The 22106-nt window shown below is 41.7% G+C and overlaps 1 protein-coding gene across 1 annotated transcript in view; it reads right to left on the minus strand.

The window, feature by feature from the left end:
• The window catches only part of LOC124072898 (potassium channel subfamily T member 2), a 38557-nt gene that overhangs the window by 9876 nt on the left and 6575 nt on the right, over positions 1 to 22106 (minus strand). Inside the window, exons 3-15 of the mRNA XM_046414669.1 lie at positions 15829 to 15908; positions 14923 to 15025; positions 14587 to 14649; positions 13699 to 13747; positions 13206 to 13265; positions 11831 to 11905; positions 11257 to 11340; positions 10743 to 10837; positions 9315 to 9495; positions 6687 to 6851; positions 5576 to 5712; positions 4917 to 4980; positions 3421 to 3529 (exon numbers count right to left, since the gene is read on the minus strand). Coding sequence (XP_046270625.1) covers positions 3421 to 3529; positions 4917 to 4980; positions 5576 to 5712; positions 6687 to 6851; positions 9315 to 9495; positions 10743 to 10837; positions 11257 to 11340; positions 11831 to 11905; positions 13206 to 13265; positions 13699 to 13747; positions 14587 to 14649; positions 14923 to 15025; positions 15829 to 15908 — 1265 coding nt within the window. The remainder of the gene's footprint in view (positions 1 to 3420; positions 3530 to 4916; positions 4981 to 5575; positions 5713 to 6686; positions 6852 to 9314; positions 9496 to 10742; positions 10838 to 11256; positions 11341 to 11830; positions 11906 to 13205; positions 13266 to 13698; positions 13748 to 14586; positions 14650 to 14922; positions 15026 to 15828; positions 15909 to 22106) is intronic.

Below are 22106 nucleotides of genomic sequence, written 5' to 3' on the forward strand. Positions count from 1 at the left end.
GACTAAATGTTTCATCACTCGATAAAATTTGAAAAAGTTCATACTAACATTTCTTAGTGGAAACAATACCTGATTACTCAGTATAATCCAACTGTTTGCCCTGGAACTGCTTTCTACTGATGGAATATTCTGAGCACTGTGTGCTCTGTGTATCTTGCAAACACAAACACTGCATCATGCATTTCATTGTTAATGGCTGCAGCTTAGCACCAAAAGACACAAACACATATGTCGCTATTTTATGTTGGAAAGTATTGTGTCACTTGATGTTTGTATAACACAAATGAGTCAAACAGACGGCTGTGTCAGAAACCCTCCATCGTCCTCTTGTCCCTGTTTAGACACATTTCCTGTTTGCTCTGCTGTTTTTGGTGGATGATGGGAAGACCTCACAATAAGCCAGTGATTCAGTAACGGCCTTATTATACCACCTTTGGCTCACATTATCACTGAATGCAGCCCTGCCTCTGAGCCAATTAAACCAAACTGAACAAACGCAGATGACAGTCCTCCCGTTTACCTGTTGCCACACAGCCTCTTCTTTGAAAAGGTAAAAAAAAAAATCAATGGAGAAATTACTGTTGTAGTAAACTAATCAATGACCCAAGCTCAGGGAGAATCCATTTCCCTTGCTGTGTAATTCTTGATTGTATTATCTTCAGTGATGAGGACGCAAGCATATTAAGACTGTCTTGTTAACCAACAATGTTGAGCTGGGTCATAAAAACACAATATGTGCTCTATGTTAGGAAATAATTGGTGACAAACATCAGAGTCTGACATGAAGTATCCGACTCAGTCATCTGCCAGTCTGAGTAACAGGGGGGCCAGCTGAGACGTAAATGCAGTTTTTAATAAATTAGTCATGTCAGTGCATCCCTGAAGCCAAGCAGGTGACAGACACAATAATTATAAGCACTGATTGTGGATGATCTGATCTTCCGGTGACGTACCAATGTTCCTTTGACTCAAAAACATTACAGTACATCATAAAGCAGCTCATATGCAATCACAATGCAGCCTCTTGCTATCCAGCCTGTAAATTTCTTTTGAAGCCGAAGCTTTTACTGAGCAAAGGGCATCTAAAGCCTTGCAAAGAAAGAGACAAAAACATTGATGGTGTATCTACGGAGCAGCAGTGTTCATTATTGTTACACACACATTCTGGTCTCTCTGCCTCTTACATTCCCAGCTCCCAAAGCACAGTCACAGTCATCATACACCAAATTGAGACTTTTGTTTTCCAACATCTAATTTCCCGTGTCCCTCTTAAACCTCTCTTCACCACTGCGACCCCTTCACTTCACTTCACATCTTCTTCTTTGCTTAACGTTCATCACAGCCCTCCGTCCTGCTCTGTATCCTTCAGGTGCCAGGACCCAGGCCAGGAGAAAAACCAATTACCAACCTTGACACACTGTGTGTACACACACACACACACACACACACATACACACACTTTTTTTTCACCCTCGCTTACTAGATCTATGTTTTTCTACCCATCTCTTCAGACAGCATGTTGTCTCCTCTCACAGAATAGTATTAAAGGTGTAATCCTGTGTGTGCAGTATGCATGTGTGTGCGTGCGTGTGCGCAGATGTGGTTATTTGCACCTTCGGCAAGAGTGCAATTACAACGTGACCACAGGTCCAATGGTTGAGCTAATTAAATCAGCAGGCCGGTTTGTTTGAATGAGTCAGCTCCTATCAGCACCATGAGGTTACAAAGAGTCTCACTCCAGCGGGCAACTGGCTATTCTTGTTCAAAACATAAACTGGAGAGATAATCAATCGACACTTTGTACCCAATTCTGTTTTGCTACTCAAATGCCTAAGGGTTTCCAGCCCTTTGACAGCATCATACCGACAGATCTTTCCTAATAAAACACTGGGCTGTTATTAAGCTATTCCTGTGGCACAAATTAAATGCTGTATCTCTTGCTCATTAATGCCTCCCACACCAGCACTTAGCGGGTATTTTCCAAATGGTGTCAAAACACGGCGTCTGAACTTTATAGTAATGCCTTTGTGAAATGTGCATGCTGATTTGCTCCCTGAGTCTACCTGCGGTGGCTTTAACAGCACAGTCAACTGATTATAAACTTTCCTTTGTTCCTTTCTTCCTTTGTGTTTTTTGTATACAAAGGGATTCCTTTACTAATAGTCCCACAGGGCCTTTCTTATTCAGCACTACATTCCTATTGAGTCAACTAAGGCATGGCTATTGACTATTTCATAAAAACAATATGATATTTTAAAATGAACAAGGAGTCTATTTGAGAATGCCCAATACTATGTCAGTCAAGATAACACATCAAAGCAGTTCACATGTTGTATTACAGCTGTCTGACTCCCAAGCACAGAAGCACGAGTTTCACCACATAGCGCTAACTGATGTGGAACAGGTGTTACCATGGAAGAACATGAATTTATCTTTCTCTGCTGCTCCACTAATAACAAAAGCCTCAGTCTGGCTGTGTTTAAATGTGTTCAAACAGCACTGCAGGGGCAAAAGGAGGATTGCCTGAGTGAGGGGAGAGCACGTTTGCCAGGTTAGTGCAATTGAAGAACTCATCAGAAAGGCAGGTTGGGGGGGGGGTTCTTTGCGAAGGTAGCAAAGTATTAATCATTGATAGAGACAGCTGGGATGAGGGCGGCAAGCTAGAATATTGAGTTTGACGTTCTTGAGGGCTGTAGGCAGAGATATGTGTGAGAGGGAGGGAAGGGTGAGAGAGAGAGAGAGAGAGAGAGAGAGAGAGAGAGAGTTTAGTTCCTCTTTTTTCACTCACAGATGATTGACTGGCATCCTCTGTTAAGCAGGAGAAGAAGGGATGCTCTCCAAAACGCAATGCAAAAACTCACAGAAGCCCTTAAAGGGCTTACAGCCAAGCTGAGCCAATCTGTCCAGCACGTCTTCAGAGCTGGGAGGATGGGGAGCTGCACTGCAGCACAGGCATGCTGATAGTTCTCAGGCTTACAAATCAAGCAGACAAATTCAGGTAGAAACTGAGACTCCACAGCTACACAGCCTCTTCTTTGAAAAGGTAAAAAAAAAAAAAAAAAAAAAAAAAGACAATGGAGAAATTACTCCATTACAGCTAATGACTCATACTCAAAATAAAGTGCAGTTTCCATGCCATCTCAGTGCAACCTTGCAGTAACCAAATAAAAATCCCTATCTAATAACTCATCTTTCACATTGCCATGTACCATGATGGGTGACAACACAATTCCAGTCACACAGCAAGCAAGTTGAGCAATTGGGCCAGAAAAATGTATTTTTTAGTAGGTGTCATCCTGTTATTTCCTGCATCATGATATGCTCAAATAACAGTAGTTGCATCCAAACAAGACAGAGACGCACACCTTTAGCTGACACCTCAAGTCACAGCCAGTGCATTTGTTTCACACTTCTGCCCACCTGCAAATTTGACGTGGAACTTGTTCTCTGGCTTGAGAATCTGGACGTAGAGGGGGCAATTTGGAGCGAAGTCTTTCACTGCCCAGGCTCGGAGGATGGTCTGATGATCCTGAGAAAATTGGAGAAGGTGGTTGGGGGGGGATTGGTTTGAAAAACAATGGAGAGAGAGAGAGAGGAAAAGCGCAAGAGAGAGATAAAGAAAGACAGGTAGAAGCTCATCATTAGCACCATCATACTGCAGCTCCTCTCTAATAATCCTCTTAAACCACTGACTGCACAGAGCAATTGGATGATCTTCGCAACATTTCAGAGTAATACAGTTCTAACATCCTTCAGCAGAGAAGTATCTGAGCTGACACACAACATGTGGCCATGAAGAGTGAACTGAGTAAAACTGGCCCTGAGATGGCTGTTGAAAATTCAGTCAATAGAAAACCAAGACTAAGAGTGTACAGCCAGGCTCTCTGCTCGGCGAGAGCGTACTCTGGAAGAGCAGCGAGCGTGCTAACATGCTTGCAGCGACAATGCTAACTCGCTGTTGTTGCTGTTTACTTTATTAACCATTTTGATTTGTGTGAACTGAAGTAGGAGCCATTGATGATACAAGAGGAAAAATTAAGGGATCTCCAAAGTGATTACAGTCCTGAGGGAGACATGTATGTCGGTACTAAACTTCATGTAAATCCAATTTCTTGGTGATTCTATTTGAAAGCAAGGATAAAAAAAAAGGCCAAGTCATATTCTGCATCTACAGTTTATAAAATAAGTTATAGAGGCTTCCACAATAGTCCTCAATGCCTACTAAGCAAATATGTATGCACAATATATAAATAAAATTATAAGATATCAGCACCACCCCACACTTAATCATTGATGCTGCTCTCCCCATCAAAAGATTTTGAGTTAAACTTTTTAAATTATCCAATAGCATTTTTACAGAAGAACATACTTTTGAACAGCCAAATTTCCTAGAGGTCTGTTCAAAAGTGGTCAAAACATTTAAGCCTGGACCAAACGGGTCTTGAATTGACCGACATCTCTGTCAGTAGAGTCATGCCACTAGCTTTGGCCGTCTTAGTTTTGACTCACTTGTGTTCAATTCAGTTCTGGTTTACTGACATAACACAGCACCTGTGAAGTTTATGTGAAACATGTGTTTCTTTTACTCGCAGCTTCAGTTCTTTTATCTGAGCAATTATTATTTTAGTGGATAAATATAAACATCCCCAATCATAAAACAGCAAGCACAAAAATTAAGCCAATGCATTGAGCTAAATCCTCTTGTTTACAATGCTGTTTTCATTAATTTTTTTTTATGAAGCAATGTTCTTAAAAAAGCACGTTGCTCCTGGAAAATATTTAAAGCAAATTCTAAGAAATGTTTATGGAAAAACAAAATGTTAAAAACCCATTACCAAGCACAAGTTATTATCAGACTTATAGTGTTCTGCGATGTGAGAAGTCATGGTGACACATGGAAGCAGTGAGGAACGTACGGCAGCAATACGGTCGACTTCAAACCGGTTACTGAGGATAAAGCAGGCTTCAGCATCGTCCATCCTGCAGGCAGTTAGTACAGCATGTGGCCATTGGAGCAGGAGAGATAGATAAATACAGAGAGAGAGAGAGAGAGAGAGTCAGGAAGCAATGAGGAGAGAAGACACAGGAAGGAGGATGTTGTCATGTTATTGAGGGAGAGGACAAAAGAGAAAAAGGCAGGACAATAGAACAACAAACAAACCAATGTGTCTTTCAAACCCACACCATTTATAGATGAGATAGTAGGAGGTAAAGAGATGGGGAGATTAAACAAACAGGCTTTTTCTTTCCCCGTGACAAAGCCAGCCTCAGGTGCTGTGGCTGTAATGTCAGAAACCAGGGGGCACATGAAAGTGATACGACTCAAACCATAATTACAGCAGTTATGTAAAGACTGTGGGTGCTTTAGGTATTAATGATGAGCTCTAACTTCTGCATTTCATTTCAAGGTGTCTCAGCTCTGTTTTAGGTTTGGACTTAATTCTTGCAAATTTCATTTGTTGTAATGCGTTTGTAGACACATATTACATGCATATACAAAATTAAGTGCAGCTATAAAATCAGACAGATGTTTTTAATGCAAGACTCTTGGCTGTTACTGTTTCTGATGACTCACTTGGCCCTCATTAGGTCCTGGTCTTTGAGGGCAGAACCCTGCAGGTAGATGACTCTCTGGGCCCACAGGGGGACATGAAGGACCCTTCTAACCTGGACATCCATCTCTGCTGGGCAAAGGATCACCACATAATAGTCCTACAAGCAGACACGACACACACACACACAACACAACACAATTGGTATTGTGACTGAAGGGGATTCAAGAAGTCTGCTGGATCAGGTGTCAATTTCACTGACTGCATTCAGTCTGTAATCCTAATTTGGTAAACCATGTGGAATCACTTGATATGTTGACAAGACATTTCTTATAAGTTTCATGGTTAAAGTTTATCATTTAGTTTTGATAAACTGTAAGACCCACATATTGAAGATGGGCACTTAACATAATATGAGCCTACCTGAGGGCTGATGCTAGAGAGGTGAGAGTAGAGATATGAACACTTGGCAGTTGCATACTACAGAGGATAGCAAAGAGCACATTTTTGTTTGACTGTGATGGACAATGAATAATAGTCCTCATCCCTGAAGTGTTTTGATTAGGTTTTGTCTGCATCTACTGTTTAATACAAATTAACTGAAACTGGGGCCCAAGGAAAACACTACAGTGACTTGGCACTGTGACACATAACACGTAATCTGAATCTGAAAATACCAGCTGTGGGTCTCTACCATGGAAGACTGAAACGGACTGCAAATGACTACAGTCAAGCTATGGCTGTAGTCAAAAAGTTTCTCAAGCTCTGGACCACATGTAATGGAGCAGTGAGGACCCAAATTAACAAAATAAATAAAACAAAGGAAATGCACTTCAACGTGTAGGTTACGTGCAACATCTATGAAGATTCAGGTTATGATAGGGTACTGGACATCTGGTGTGGCATTTAACATTCATCATTGTGTATACACACATGGATGCATCCTCAAGCAAACACGCACGCCTGCTCCAACATGAAAAAGGCAGTCGCTCAAACCCTGCTATTGCTGAATTAATCCTCTTCTTTAACCTCAGCTGCTCGGGCTTCAGATAAGGATTACAGACAACAAACACAAGAATCCCCCCCTCCCAACCCCAACACCCTCTTGTCCTACTTAAAACCATTTGAAGAGACCTGTAGTCGGGGGTGAGCAAAGAACTCATTGAGGAAATCCATGAGGAGGTCGATCTTGAGACAGCTGACACACAGCACCACGTGTTTCTCCGTCTGCGCCCTGTAGCGGCTATAGTTCCCCCCGGACTTCTGCCGCTCCATCCACAGAAAGGCGAGCTGCTCGAACTGTATTCAGGACAACATAGATCACATTCAGCAGATGGAAATTGGATTAAGCTAGCTAAAATACAGAGGGGAGCCAGGTGGTTTATAAAACGAAAACAATGCCGTGTACTGTAGCCCACAGTGTTTCCGTTTGATTAGGGAGAGTGTTTGGGGGCATTAGGAAAAGTGGAGGTTTGGTTCAGGTTGACAGTTGAATGAAACATAATAGCAGAGGTTAATAGGGGAAGGCAGGCCTGAGCCAAACTGCATTGATTTCTTTTATGAGAGCTTGATGGATAGATGGATGATGGGATTTTACAGATGAAGAAATGCAGGAAACAAAACAAAAGATCAGCTCTAGTTATCGGTAAAAGTTTGGTTACTGACAGAAGCCATTCACTCTCTGCAAACCCTTCATACACTTGCAAACAATGACTGCATCTTTGTTTCCTCTTAATCTGTTTTTCCTTTGTGGTTTCAACCAGACCAGCATGAACCATCATTATGCCACTTTATTACCAAACAACCCTGTTCACACAAAGTGGTGTTGAAACTTTTTTTTTTAGTCATAACACACAAATGTGTGTTTTTCCAAGAATCTCCAGGTTTTCAGTGAAATCAATACTTTACTGCTGACGACGTTGAAATGAATGACTGATAAAGTTTATAAACATAAGCGTCTGCCATGTCAACAAAATTCTGTGGACGTTTTTTTCTGGGAAATAATTATTTTGCTCCAGATAGATTTAATCAGTTTTAAACTGAGATAATATCAGCTTGTTAATGCTGGAAAACATTGCTGGGCCCCACGCATCCACATAACAATTGTGTTTTATTCAGCCATCACTTGTGTACAGTCAGTCCTCGATGGCACAGACTGTGGCAGATTTGTGATTGACCAATCAAGCCTTCATCTTGCTACTGGGATTTGTTTCAAGTTGATGAAAGTGAAATGCAAATGTGAGAAACCACCTAAATAATTGGAAAACCAACGGAAGCTGCAATAAAGCAAAACACAGTAGCTGAATCCTGATGTGCACCCTGACTCCCCTGAGCAGCCTGGAGACTGGTCATGGCAGGACTCGGAGTCAGACAGAGGGACACATACGTGTATACACACACACACACACACACACACACACACACACACACACACACACACACACACACACACACAGACAAGGTGGGGGTTGGGGTTGGGTCTAAGGGGGGCCAGTTTCTAAATGTCAAGGGGTATTTATGGATGAAAGATGGGGTGAGGGAGTGGGGAGGATGACATTGCATCCATGTTGGTGATGCACAGATCACCATTTCTTTATGAGTTTGCTCAGAGAAAGTAACTTCATGCTTGTGTCTTTTGTTTATCTGTAAGGTTTTGTGAGGATATTTGCTACCACCCGGCCACAGCTGATGGGAAAAAACAAAACACTGAGAGCTGAGTTTTCAATAACCAGTTGCTCAGGCACGCGTAGGATGCAGTCCCACACCTACTGCTTATGTGACGTGGGCGTAAAAAAAAAAAAAAAAAAAGAAAAACAAAAAAAGAAAAGCTATCAAAGATGAGCAGTGTCATCACAAAAGAAATCCAATTTACGGCAAGGCAAGAATGTCAGTAAACTAAATCATTTGTGAATTGTTTATCAGTAGTGTGTGTGAGCGTGATGATCCTGCCCAGAGAGGCCCTCCTCTAACTGCAGGCACACTACACACACTACACACACACACACACACACACACACACAGAGGAATTTCTTCCTATTAGCACTTTCTCATCTTTTCAAGGATGCACAGGTATGTGAGCTGCCTCTGGGGTAAAAGGTTTACACAGATATGAATAACAACTACCAGGATACAATGCAACTGATATGTTAGTCTCTGTGTTTTTATCAGTGCTTACATATATATATTTTTTGTTGTTGTGTGTGTGAATGTTCCTGAAATTCCCTCTGTGGAACAGTTAAATGACGGGGTGGGGTGGGGGGGATTTATTTGGTGAACTGAGCGAGTAAGGAAAACACTGTGATTAAAAATAGTTTTGTAAACGTACGTAGGATGCAATGACTCATCACATTACTGTGCAAGGGGGGAAATGCAAGAATTATTACTCTTTAAAGAGAAAGCTCAACTCTAATGAGCTTAGCAAAGAAAACAAAATTGCTTTTGTAGACTGGAAAGCTATCCCACAAATTGATGTTAGGAATGATTTTTATGATCATTTTAAAGGCCTTACTGTGTTCAGTTTATCTGGGATTTGTCAACCACTGCATAACCTTGAAGACAAGGTGTCACACCCCTGTTGGCTATCAAATTGAAAATAAAATATGAAACAGATGAGATGGATTTTTCCTTCAGTGCTTCAGGGCTCATGAAATCAGTGAGGGTTTTGGATCACTTTGAAAAACTCACTTTTAAAGCTTTCTGTTATGTAGCCTTATCTCATTTGTTGAACTGCATTACATTCAAGCTGTCACTATTGCTTCTCACCTGTATGGGAAGCACAATGAGTGCCACAAAGATCATGATGACCACCAGGAGCTGCGACGGCCATATTTGGGGGGTGACGTCTCCAAAGCCCACCGTGGAGAAGGTGACCACACAGAAGTAGAGTGAGTCAAATAGGGTCAGGTTGTTGCCTGCACGTTCAAGGTGTTGGATACCGCAGATACTGATGAAGGTCCACACATGGTGGCAGAGATGGAGAAAGTAAGAAGAGGAAGTGAGCATTGCCGAGAGAGAGATTTCATCTGCAGGGCGACGTGTAGGCACTTGTGGAGGTCAATTTGCATGGGGAGCTGATGTTTTAACTCCTGTGCATATGTGTGTGGGGATGGGGATGCATGTTTGAGCGCATTTGTGGGACACCGTGAACTTATTTTTTGGAGTGAAAAGCATGTGGCTGAACACATTATTGCACATTGCACATTATTAATCTCTAAGTGACAGAGGAGTCAGCAGACAATTGCCAACCTGAGGGTGTGCGCCGCATTACGTCTTCACACCTCGTGCTCTAAAGAATCCCTAAGTTGTCCCGATACTTGGTCATGCACCTCAAAGTACTTGCAATTCAGGATGGAAGCGTACGAAGATGGCTGGCTGAACTGAACAGGCTCACCTCTACAAACATCTTCATGACGCTTGATTGAGTAAGCACGAGGACAACTGCTCTTCTCATTTTGGATTTACAACAAGTGTGCCAACAAGATTAGGTTTTTCTCTTCACGATGTTTGTGTCTGTGGGTTATCTATTCTTAATGCTGCAAACATTTGCATGCTAACTTTTTCAAACACTGAACGGTTCAGTAAACAGCTTCTCATTCTGGCACACTTATCGTTTTAATAGCCATAAACAAGTCGATGCATCCTCAACTTTGAGGAACTGTAGCGCAGCGCACTGTTATCTGTGTTCGACTGGTAAACATTTATCGACCTCTTGCTTCCTCACAGAATGTTTAGGTTCTTGCCCCCTGATGTTTCGGGGAATTACTGCAGCTAACATTAAGCATAAACGCCACGGTGCAGGCTTGTAGCTCACACGTCATCTGCAGAGACCTGAGCCATGGTGTTTCACACAAATATAAACAAAGCTTAATTCAAGCTATGTGTAGGATCTTCTGGATTAGCCCAAGCTTTCACACCAGATATGCAGCAAACAGACACATCCTCCACTGCAATGAAGCAATCACCGCTTGTCATTTCAGAGCGCTATCTCACACAGTTACAAATGACCTTGCCCTCCTTTCTCCATCTCAGATCCAGGAGCTACTACTATCTTTTTTCTGCAAGTGTGATGCTTTTGATTGCATCTCTTGTCCATCTCATCCTCCTTCCTCACCCTGTCCACAACTGTGACACCTTTCACTCTCCATAGTGTACCCCGCCCTTCAGTTCAATGTCAGCAGCGAGGGTACCTACCATGTAAACATGAGACAGACCAGAGTGCTGATGAGTATCACCACCTGGTTAAACATGGCTGAGTGTGTCCTCTGGATTGCCCTGTGGAGATCATTCTGCAGAGAGGCAGACAAAGATATGATTTCATGTATGGAAAGGTTAAAAGTCCACATGTGGCATTGTTAAGGTGTAAAACGAGGATTAAATTCAGTTGAGGGGTAGCGGGGAAAAGGCAAAAAAACAATGGATGAAATAAAAATCGTACCAAAGGGAGACAAAAATGGCAAAGTTTACGATATATGGAGCAGAAAGGCATGTTGGTTGTTGGACAGAGGAGGTAGGGAAAGTGAAAAGCTTCAGTGACAAGCCCAAGGTGCAAGTTTAAATGTTTTGTGACTGATTTACCCTCATAGCAGAAAAAGCTGGTGAGCTGAAATGAAAGAGACACTGGGGGGCAAGGACATGCCAACAAGAAAACAGGGATTTGAGATGAAAGTAATGGGAAAATTGGAAAGGGAGATAGTCCGTCACTCACTATCATGTTCTCCAGAGCATGTTTGGCTAGCCAGCAATTGAGAAACACAGGGATGAAGAGGTTTCTGAGAGAAGGCAAAATCACCTGTCAAGAAGATAAAGCTTCAGTCTGTTTGGCTGTCTGTCACATTGTACTTTCTCATATGTTGTATACAGTCACAGGATCTCAGTGTAAAAGGGTTGTGTGAGCATATATACTATATAGACAAAAGTATTGGGGCAAATTTCTTTATTATTGAATTCAGGTATAGTATGGGGCTGTTTTAAGGGCTGAGCTAGACCACTTACTTGGATGAGTTTAGTATGGAATAACTTAACTGGTGCAAACAGTGCCCTGACCTCAGCTCCATCAAACACCTTTGATTTTCCACAAAAATGGCCAAATATCTTGTGGATAGCCTTCCCAGAAGAGGGGAAGCTGCTATAGCTGCAAAGGGGGGGACCAACTCCATATTAATGTCTATGTATTTAGAATGCGATGTCATTAAAATCCCTGTTGGTATAGTGGTCTCGTGTCCCAATACTTTTGTCTATATAGCGTAACAACATTTCCGATGACATATCCTTCCACTCACAGTGATCATGAAGGGAACAGCGCTGATCATCTCCAGAATGAAGGGGACACGTAGTACTTGCTCCCAAACGTTGCCCTGGAAACAAAAACCACACAGAGGGGTCAGAAAACTCCAATGTCATGTCGACCTAAGAGGATTACCACATAACAGGCCTGATTGCAGAGAGTGTAAAGCGACAAATTGACTAGCTTGTGCACCATAGAATACATCTGGATGTGTAAGGGTTATACAACTCCCTTGTGCCCTTTGGGAGAGGAGGAAGCATTGCTTGCCTTTCAATTAAGATGTCACCCATGGCTGTTTTTATGTGTCTGCCACCTACATATGGCTGACCTGAATCTGACTAGTGTAGGTGGACAGGCACAGGGTATGTCCACAGGAATCAGTCAGCTCCAAATGCTAAGCCCTCTAGCCTCCAGAGTAATCTGCAGAGGGAGCCCTTTATAGGCTTATAGTGTCAAGTACATCAAAGGCAGGCCAACCCGTTGAGTGATCGTCCCTCACTACAGCAGCACAGGGGCCGCCCCTTAACTCCATCTGATGTGTCAATAATGGGGTGGTGCTGAGGAAACCTCAATGCAAGAGCAAAGGAGCAGCATCGGGGGAGAAAAGAAAATGCAAGGGGTGAGACACCACCCTCAAACCCTGTCTGAGAGGTGTTTCGAGGGGATGGTTGCAACACAGACCTTTTCTCTTGTCACATGGGAGTTTGCTGCTAATCATAGCTGCAATAAGCTAGCAAGCTCAGTTATCTGTGCAGCCAGCAAATCCCATCACTGTAACAGACTGCCTGGACAGGGAGCCCGGAGCAACAGAGTGTTGGTGTTTACACTGCAAATACAAGAGCTTTGGACTGGAGCTTTGGTCATGCGGTTTTCAGGCCCAGGATGGGTCGACCCAGCAGGAGGCAAGTTTGACGACAGGAAATACGGCACTGAGGTTATTGGTGTATAAAAGACAGTGCTAGGAGAGGCGTAGAGTGGGAGAGGAGTGTATTTATATTGAGTTAATTTGTACACATAATCTATCACAATGATAAGCCTGCAAAAAATTGTTGACGCTGTAAGACATATATTCCCATATTTTGAACAAATAGACTTGTCTGATGTAACACTGTCTTAAAACAAATTAACAGTCATGCTCCTTGCTGGTTGCTCTGACATTCAGAATCTTTACCTCTTTTGCCATTAGCATTGCTGTTAATAGGTAGTTCGCTTTGTTTGTGCACTTTAATATGATTTGGCATTTCTTCGTAATGTAGCACAGTGTTAAAAATGTTGTGTCTCCCACACATGTGCTACACATGTAGACATCACAGCTACAGTTGTCACAAAAGGCTTCAGATGGGTAGTTGAGGGGCCCAGGAGTCACTTACCTTGTAGCTGAGATAAACTAGCAACATAGTTTCTGAAAAGCTTATGAAAGCCACAAGCACCTGCAAAAGAGAGAAAGAGAGAGTGTGTGTTATAGAGGAATTCAGAGAGGCAGACATAGAGGGGAAAGCAGACACAGAGAGGAGTAAAGGTAGTCGGAGAGAGACCAGAGCAGAGAGAAATTAGGAGTCGCGGAGATAGAAGAGAAGAGCGTAGGTGGAATCAGTAGGCGTGCTGATGATTGAGCTTCAGAGGGAACAGGTTTAAGTGAAGCAAGAGACGATCTGGTGTCTGATTGTGTACATATATGTGTATGCAATCATACTGTAAGTGTAAATACTTGTGCGTCAGGTAAAATGTTTTGATTTTATAAGCCCTAAAATCATGTGTAAATTAAATGCTGATAAACCAATAAAAGCAATGTAGATATTATGATTGCAGATACATGTGTCAACAGAGTCCTTGTTTACATAGGAGTGTACTGATCTGTCTGACCTGCAGTGCCCAGAGGGGTAGAGGTCTATCCACCCAGATGATCAGTTTCCTAGAGTGGAAAGAGCAAAGCAGAGAGGTGTGACAAAAAAGACAAAAATTAAATGAATATCACTGGACTGAAATTAAATGAACAAAATATTAAAATTCTTTTCTTCCGAATACAATGACACTCGACAGGGGCCATGAACAGAGCTCATGTCACTGCATAAAATTGAATTATGTTGTTTACAACTGAACAACAGTTGAGAGCACAGCTGCCAGTGTGCTCATATTGTAAGGGGAAAGTAATATTCACACAGTCAAATGGGAATTTACAGCCTTATTGAGAGAGAAAGGCTGTATTTTTTTGCCAAAGACACCCTGGGGCTTATCATGGCTGCTTGCCTGCCTGCTCTCTTGTTTGCTCCTACGAGTCTGCTGCCTGGAGCAGGAGGCAGCCCATCCCTTTCCTGAGCTCACTCTGTCAGGCTCCTTATTCATGTGGAGCCAGAGCTAAGCCAGTGTCACCAGCCACCAATTAGATCAATAGGTCCCGGAGCAGGAGACATGGCATAGCCTCAGGTCCACTTCCTGATTTCTCTCCCTCTCTCTGCTGTTGTAGATTACACGCTTTATCTCCTCTAGATCGCTGTTGATTAGACTATACAGGCACTACATACATATTATGTTGACAGGTAATCCATATGGTTGGATTGTGATAAATGAATGTGGGTCTGTAATGCTCAATATCAACATTGTGAATTGCATCAGATAAGTGAAGTTGCATTGATTGCGTTATACAACGTTTCCGACCACTGGGCCGGTGTTGGGGATGCCAGTCCTCCAGGGTGTGCGGTTTCATTGTCTTCGTCCGCAGGCTGAAGTCATCACTTCTAATTAGAGACTCACCAGTCAAACTCACTCCAGGGACGGGACGATGTGTTTTGTTTTGTGCAGTTTACTCCGCTCACACTGCAGAAAGAAAACCACAAAAACAGCAATGAAAGTGACCTCTTGTCCAGTTTCTTTCACCGAAATTGGACTCATCTGAATCCAAATATCAGATTACTTTCCTGATTGCATCTCCACCCCTTGTCCTCTGCTACCACCATCTCACGTTCAGTCTTTTTACGGGATAGTCTATACACACTGTTATTGACCTGCTTGTTGCTGCTATCAGGCCTTCCCCACTCCCAGAGATTTTGTTTCACCTCATTAGGCCACTGTTATCACCAATTCTCTCACCAGTCCTGTCTTCCCTCTTGCGGGTTGTCCAGTAAGACTCTGACAATGTAGAGGAGGCAGCTCAGCACTTTCAGAGCAAAGTTAAACATTCGCACTCGTAAACCTGCAATCCCAAAAGAACACAGTCAGTGCAAACAAATACCAGGCTGTAAAGACACATTTTGTTTAATTGTTTAAAGCAATTACAAATGTTTTCATGCATGATTAAAAAAATCTCTGAATAGAGGTCTGTAGGATTTGTTTAGGTAGTGTAATTTCTTTTTGGATCAAAGATACAAACAGAAGGTTTAGAAGACACACAAAATAATAACAGCGGAATGGTTAATAACACCCCATATGTTGTTTATCATCAGAACCAAAAAGTTTACCAGTCCCGAAATTCTTTCCCAAAAAACCATGATTGATCATATCTTTTCAGCAATGATTGTAGCTGGCAGGAGAAAATGTATTCAGTGTTTTATCTTGCAACCGCATCTTCTTTATCCCTAAGTTTCATTACACCGTGTCATTTAAGCACTGTTTGATCCCTTAATGAAAATTAATGAATGATATAACAACTTTTTTTGATAACTAATTAGGTACAAAATAGACCTATGTCTACTTCATTTAAGGTTTTGTGAGTATATATTGAATAACTTTATGCATGCAGGAGAAAATAAATGTAAAAAGCATTACATTTATATGTAAATATATATGAATCCACAGATCTTTGAAATCACCTCACAGAGATATAAAACAGTCACCAAGAGTGGACAAGTTGAACAGCTGGTGATGAAATACGGAAGCAAGAGTGACAACACATCACAGGCTAAAGAGCTGGTCATGTGGTAAGAAGGCAGACAGCAGAAAAATTCACCCAGCTAATTACAGATAGAGAAAGCATGATCCCAGACAAAGGCAACTCACTGGATCTTTGGTTTTTGATGAAGAATAGCTTGAGGCGCTCCTTGAAAGTGTTCTCATTCACATAGAACTCTACTTGCACCCTAAGAGAGAGAGAGAAATAAGGAAGGTGCATAAGAGAGAAAAAGGGGAAAAGTATACAGGGAGCACTGCAGGTGATTGAAGAGATGAAACACTCCTTTTATAGCCAAGTCAAGAAACAGAAGAGAGGAAACAAGTGGTAGGAAGAGAATAGAGGTGGAGGACGAAAAAGTGCACAATTGAGCAAATTGGAGATAGAAAGGGTGATAATGATTATTTGAACACTGAAAAGTATGGAAATAAGACACGGCGTCTGGCTGCATTAAAGACTAATAGGTTTTGGAGGAAATGGTGTTCCTGCTTGTCTGCCTGCCCATAGGCCCAGACAGCTGCAGTCAGTCTCGTTATCTCCACTGATTAAATATAGAGCAACAAATTACTTCCCTCTGATGTTTCTGCTGAACATGGGGGGCCATAATTACTGCTCTTACTGCCTTTCCATTCTGGCACCCTCCTGTTAGAGGGACACACACACACACACACCTACTGTACACACACTAGCCTAAAATCCACATCTGCAACAGGGTCATTAGGATTATTAGACCATTCACACACCCACGTGACCTGGGCACTCATGGAGAGACATGATGAAAATGACAAAGAGACACTCTTCAGACAGCTCTTACATGTGGACAGACACAAAACCAGCAGGACTGAAGGTGACTGTATTTCCTGTCTGCCCACCTCAGGGGGAAATTCTCAGTAGAGCTCCTTTCATCCTATGGAGGGAAAAGTGGATGACTCAGGTTGAGGATGAAAAACGTCAGACGCGCCTCGCTGGTGGTCTCCACACAACACGCAGGCAGATGAAAGAGAAGCAGAACAACTGCAATCTATTCTCATGTTCGCAGGAAGAGGAAGAGCTGGTGGTGGAGTGGGGTAGGGGTGGGGGTGGTCTTCCCAGGGTTCCAGACTGACACTATGCACCACACATGTTCAGACACACGCACACACAACCGAATCCATGTTGAACATTTGGGGCTGGGGGTAACGTTCCCTTTCGTTGCTATGGCAACACGGGATTCGTTGTCCTTTTCCCTCTCTCTCTCACATGAGCAGATGTGAGCAAACACATACTTGTGAAGTGTGTTCAGCCATAGAAGCCGATAGCCCGCTCGAACTTGCTGACGACTCCCTTCACTCCGAGCAGCCTGCTAACAATAAGGCTTCTGCACACATGAATGAAAACAAACATACAGATACGCACAACTGAGCTCCCCCTGCTTGGCAAAGCTCAGGGGTGTGTAATTGCACCTTTTGATTAGAAAATGACTTTGTACGAATTGTTGGAGAGAGGGGACGCCCTGCAGTATTTGCAATCATAGGCACTGGGAAAAATAAGGAAAGATTTGTGTGTTTATATATATGTGTGTGTGTGTGTGTGTGTGTGTGTAGTGAGTCCTACTGAGGTAACTGACCATGTGACTGCATGAGTTCTTTCACACACAGAGAAATCAGTGAGACAGTAAACAGTCAATATCATGGTGGCAATGAGTATGGGGACATCATCATCATCACCTGTTTCTGAAGTGAATATTATTACTCATCCATACAAAAAAAAGCAGAGATGAGAAGTAGCTGAATATTCAAAATGGAGTTTTGCAGGTTAAATTAACGTAACAGGGCTAATCAGAAAGATTGTCATTGTGGGTCCAATTCAAAATTTGTTTTCAAAAATGATTTAAACATAAATGAGGTTTAAGACTATGAACGGTAAGTAACAACAGAAAGAAAACCAGATTTTCATGCTGGATAATATTTTTGCATCCTCAACCTTAAGGCAGACAGAAGTGATAAGGCTATAGTTTTCTCTGATGAAAACATGTTGCAAATTCGGCAAGATTTTTCAAGTTTATTTAGAGAGTTTCTGGCAGTGTGACTGGTTCTGATGAGATCACTGCACTTGTCTTCAATAGAGCTCCTCTGTGGCACGTTTTGGATTATTATCCTCATAACAAACCAAAATGGTAAAAGTTTTAATGTGCGCTTTTCCTCAAGCTTATGTCCTTTCTACAGCCAAATCCATCAGGCACTGCACCTCCACATCTGACCATGACAGCATAGTTTGCCAAATCCCTCAGTTCTTGTTACCTGTTTGTTATTGTCTGAAGACATTTAAAGTGACATACATTCCTAAATCTATCCATCCATGCATTTTCGCATTTATCAAAGTCCTTAAATTCTCTTCAAACTCTGCGAGAGATGCTGTGATGTCTACTCAGGATAATTTCAGAGGTCATTTTGCCCTTGATGTATCTCTCTAAGCCAGAGCTTTTCCACTTGAGCGTACAACAACGGATGAAAAATAAAGTGGAAATATAGCCCAATAAAAGGTTGAGCTGTGGGATAGATTGAGAGTCAGGATCTTTAATCTAAAGGGAAGATGGAGGAGAAAAACACATTAAAAACTCATAAAGAGCATTATTTCAAAACAAAAGACACAAAAGCACATCACGATGGCACCTCTGGGCAATAGTCACATATCATTCCCACCCCCAAAGCCCCTCCAAAAAGCACAGGAAAAAAAAGGATTAGATAATTGTTGAAAAAAACTGCTTTGGGACACTCTTCTGTAGATAAAAACACACACGTTGCTGGATTAAGGAAAAGCCATTTCAATGCATCCTGTAAGATCGACCATGAGAGAATAGCCCCCCCCCAAAGAGGTCCCCCCACCCCCTCTCTTTCTTTCTACTCTGCTCCTCATTAAAAATATAGGTTTATCAAACTAATTATTTTGAGTCTGGCATCTCAGATCATCTCAAGGGCTTTAATAAGCAAAAACAGCAGCTTTAACAGCTGGAAACTAGAGAATATGAAGAAAAGGGGCATGGCATAGCATTTGAGACCTAAGCCTGGGGAAACAATTTGCATTTCTACATTTGCATGTACACTCTGAGAGCTGAAGTGTGAAAGAGAAAGAGAGAGAGGGAGAGAGAGAGCGACAAAAATACAGACAGACAGATGGACAGAAAGACAGAGGGGGACATGCGGAGGAGGATCTATGAGAAAAAGAGCTTGCTGAACCTTGTTCTCCTGCTGCTTCCACCCATGCCTGTGCTCCATAATGACACAGCACTGGCCATCTAATGACACAGTTGAAGAGACTAAAGAAACCCAAATCTTTGTGTGCGCAACAGCACGGCATTGGCTCATTACAACCTCCACACAAAACTCAGAAATAGTATTCATTCCAGTAAAATATATATAAATATGTGTGTAAAAAACAAGAAAGAAGATAACCAAGTGTGAAATTCTACCTCATTAGAGGATCAATGATATCAAACTTTTAAAAAAATGAGCAAAATTTGAGCATGGTTTCAAGAGACAATAAAATCCATACTAAATATTAAAACATACTGGAAGGAATGAGGAGAGCTGAATCTGAATGCCCACAATTAAAAGAGAAAATATTATCATAAATATGGATCTAAATTCAAGTAGAGGCTGCCTCAGCAGGACACTTTTCAGTGCAGTGTTACAGTGCAGTAATGGTAAGTACAATCTGTAAGCCTCTAAACTGTTTTCTGAAACATTCTGCACGTTAGCTACGCAGCAGATTCGGGTAACTCCCTGTCTGTCCCTCCCTGACGTTGTCCCATAGCAATTCAGATTCTTCAGTCCACTGACTCTGTCCTGATGTAGCTACGTAGCGCATTGGTTGGTTGTAAAATGAAAGTTTAATTTGCCATCATATCATCAAAGGTTAGGGCTGATTTGGATACAGAGCACTCACGCTCTTTCCTCCCTGTTTAATGTGATGCCTGTTGATAAGTGATGTGCGGGTGTGGACTTTTGAATACCCGCACCCGCCCGACTTGTTGTCAGAGCCAATCCACAACCACCCGACTTGCAAAAATCAACCACCCACACCTGACCGACAAACCATCTTTATGCATTTTATTACCTCTGTTGTTCATACTGACTGAGTGCTGCTGCCCTCTCCAAGAAACTTTGTCTTGATCTTATACACTGTTACACACTATATACTGTTTTCTCAGTACCTTTCTGCAATCTTTCACTACATTAACTGCTTTGATTATGGTCAGAACTTGTTTTTTATTCATTAAACAACATGCAGGTCAGTATTTTTTAATCATAACAGAATAGGCTGGAATGTACGGTATGATAGGGTTTATATAATGCGTTCTGGGTTTGCATGGAGTGTTTGACAACTAGCCTTAACTTTTGTAAATGAGCTCAGAAAAAGTTTATTTATCATTGTAACATTAGCCTACATAAGGATAAGGCTCTGCAAAACAGGAGACTGACTGTAAACAATTATGTGAATGTCTGGTTCTGCTCGAGGTTTCTGCCTGTTAAAAGGAAGTTTTTCCTTGCCACTGTTGCTAAATGCTTACTCAGTGTGGGGTTTTGCCCTGTGACCGGTTTCTCTCTGATTCTCTTCTTTTTTTGAATGTGTTGTTTACACACCTGTAAAGTGTCTTGAGATAACTGTGTTATGAATTGGCACTTTAAATAAAATTTAATTGAACACACACACACACAAACACAACTCAACCAGTCAATGCAGATGGCCGCCCATCGACAGCCAAGGTCTGCTCTGAGGTTTCTGCCTTCTAATGGAAGTTTTTCCTCGCCACTGTCACCAAGTGCTTGCTCATGGGGTTTTGTTGGGTCTAAAAATCAAATTAACGAGATAAAGAGAGAAGTGTCATGAGACAACTGTTATTGTGATTTGATGCTGTATAAATAAATTGAATTGAACTGAATTGAATCTGTGATATACAGATTAGAGAAGGTAAGGGCTAAGATGAATACAAATATTTTTAACCTTTATATATTAAATCAGTTGTCCAGTGGAAATGTTACTGTTATATAAGAATTTAAATTGATTAAAATCAACATGTAGCTTCTGGAGGACCATTTTAGGGAGAAACTGTGATGGGTGTAAACCAGTTTGAATTGTATTACTCAGCATACTGTACCGGTTAAGATGAATGGGTAAATAGGGGATCCTCTGAGAAAAAAGGGCACAGTTAGAGTGCAGACAAAGACACAGAATAATGATATACACTGACTATAAAGGAGGGCACTCAATGGATTGACAAGAGGCAAATAAATTGCACATCACCATGGGGCCGCTCTAACAGCTTAACGGATGCAAGGTGTTCTCTACTTATTCAACCAGTGGCAGAACTACAGGACAGCATGTCCCTGACCCAGATACACAACCATCATATGCATTAGAAATAGAAAAATGAGAATATATGTACATATCCCTGCTACAGAAAGATTTCTCTTGTGGCGAAAGGCACAATTTTCTTTTAATACTGACAATGCACAAGTTCATGCTGCCTGAAGAGTCAAATGAAAAGGTCTGTCAGATTTTTTATTACACATTTCCACCACAAAATTGATTTCAACACAATGAAAAGAGCAAGCACTTTCATAAATAACTTAATGATGACTGAGACCATTAGAGATTCTTTTCTGCTCCTCATCTTTTTAATTGTGTATATCCAAAATGTCCAGTCTATGTGGTGACCTGTTTATCTGATATTATATCAACTGTGTATTCCCACATATTTCTATCCTTCTATCCAACCGTTCTCTTTTACACACTAGCCTGGGTAAACCACAGCAAGAAAATGACAGTCATCATTTACAAGAAATGTATTATGTATCCCACAGTATATTGACAGTAAGTAAGTGTGCACTGTAGCTGCCACTCAGAGCCATTTCCTGAACAACCCCTGGTTATCATTCAAACTTTCCATATATCATCGGTGGAAGTGCTCCAGCCATACCTAACCCCCACCCCCCGCTCACTGACGTAATTGAGCCTTGCCTCATCCTTTCCTGAAATGATCATTCACTATTTGTTGCTTTGATGAGGATATGATGGCACATAGTCTCCTCTGTTTACCTGAAGGAGGAACAGAAGACAATAATTCGTTCAGTTCCTCTGAAGTGTTAAATTCACGGAACAGACATTGCCGTGAATTTGCATGGTTTGCCCCCCCAAAAAAATATCACCCTTTCCCACTATCATGAAACAAAATATGGCTTAAATTAATTAATTAAGCGAAACTCTATTAAAGCTATCCAATGACATACTATCTCCGTTTAGATTACATTAAATTCAGATTTGCGCAGACATTTAATATGTGATGAGATCAAATTGAGATAGAAATCTCTTTCAAAGTCATCATTGCTTTAGGGATGACGTGAGAAGC

Source organism: Scatophagus argus, chromosome 16 (assembly GCF_020382885.2).
Source record: "Scatophagus argus isolate fScaArg1 chromosome 16, fScaArg1.pri, whole genome shotgun sequence".
Classification (NCBI taxonomy): domain Eukaryota; kingdom Metazoa; phylum Chordata; class Actinopteri; family Scatophagidae; genus Scatophagus; species Scatophagus argus.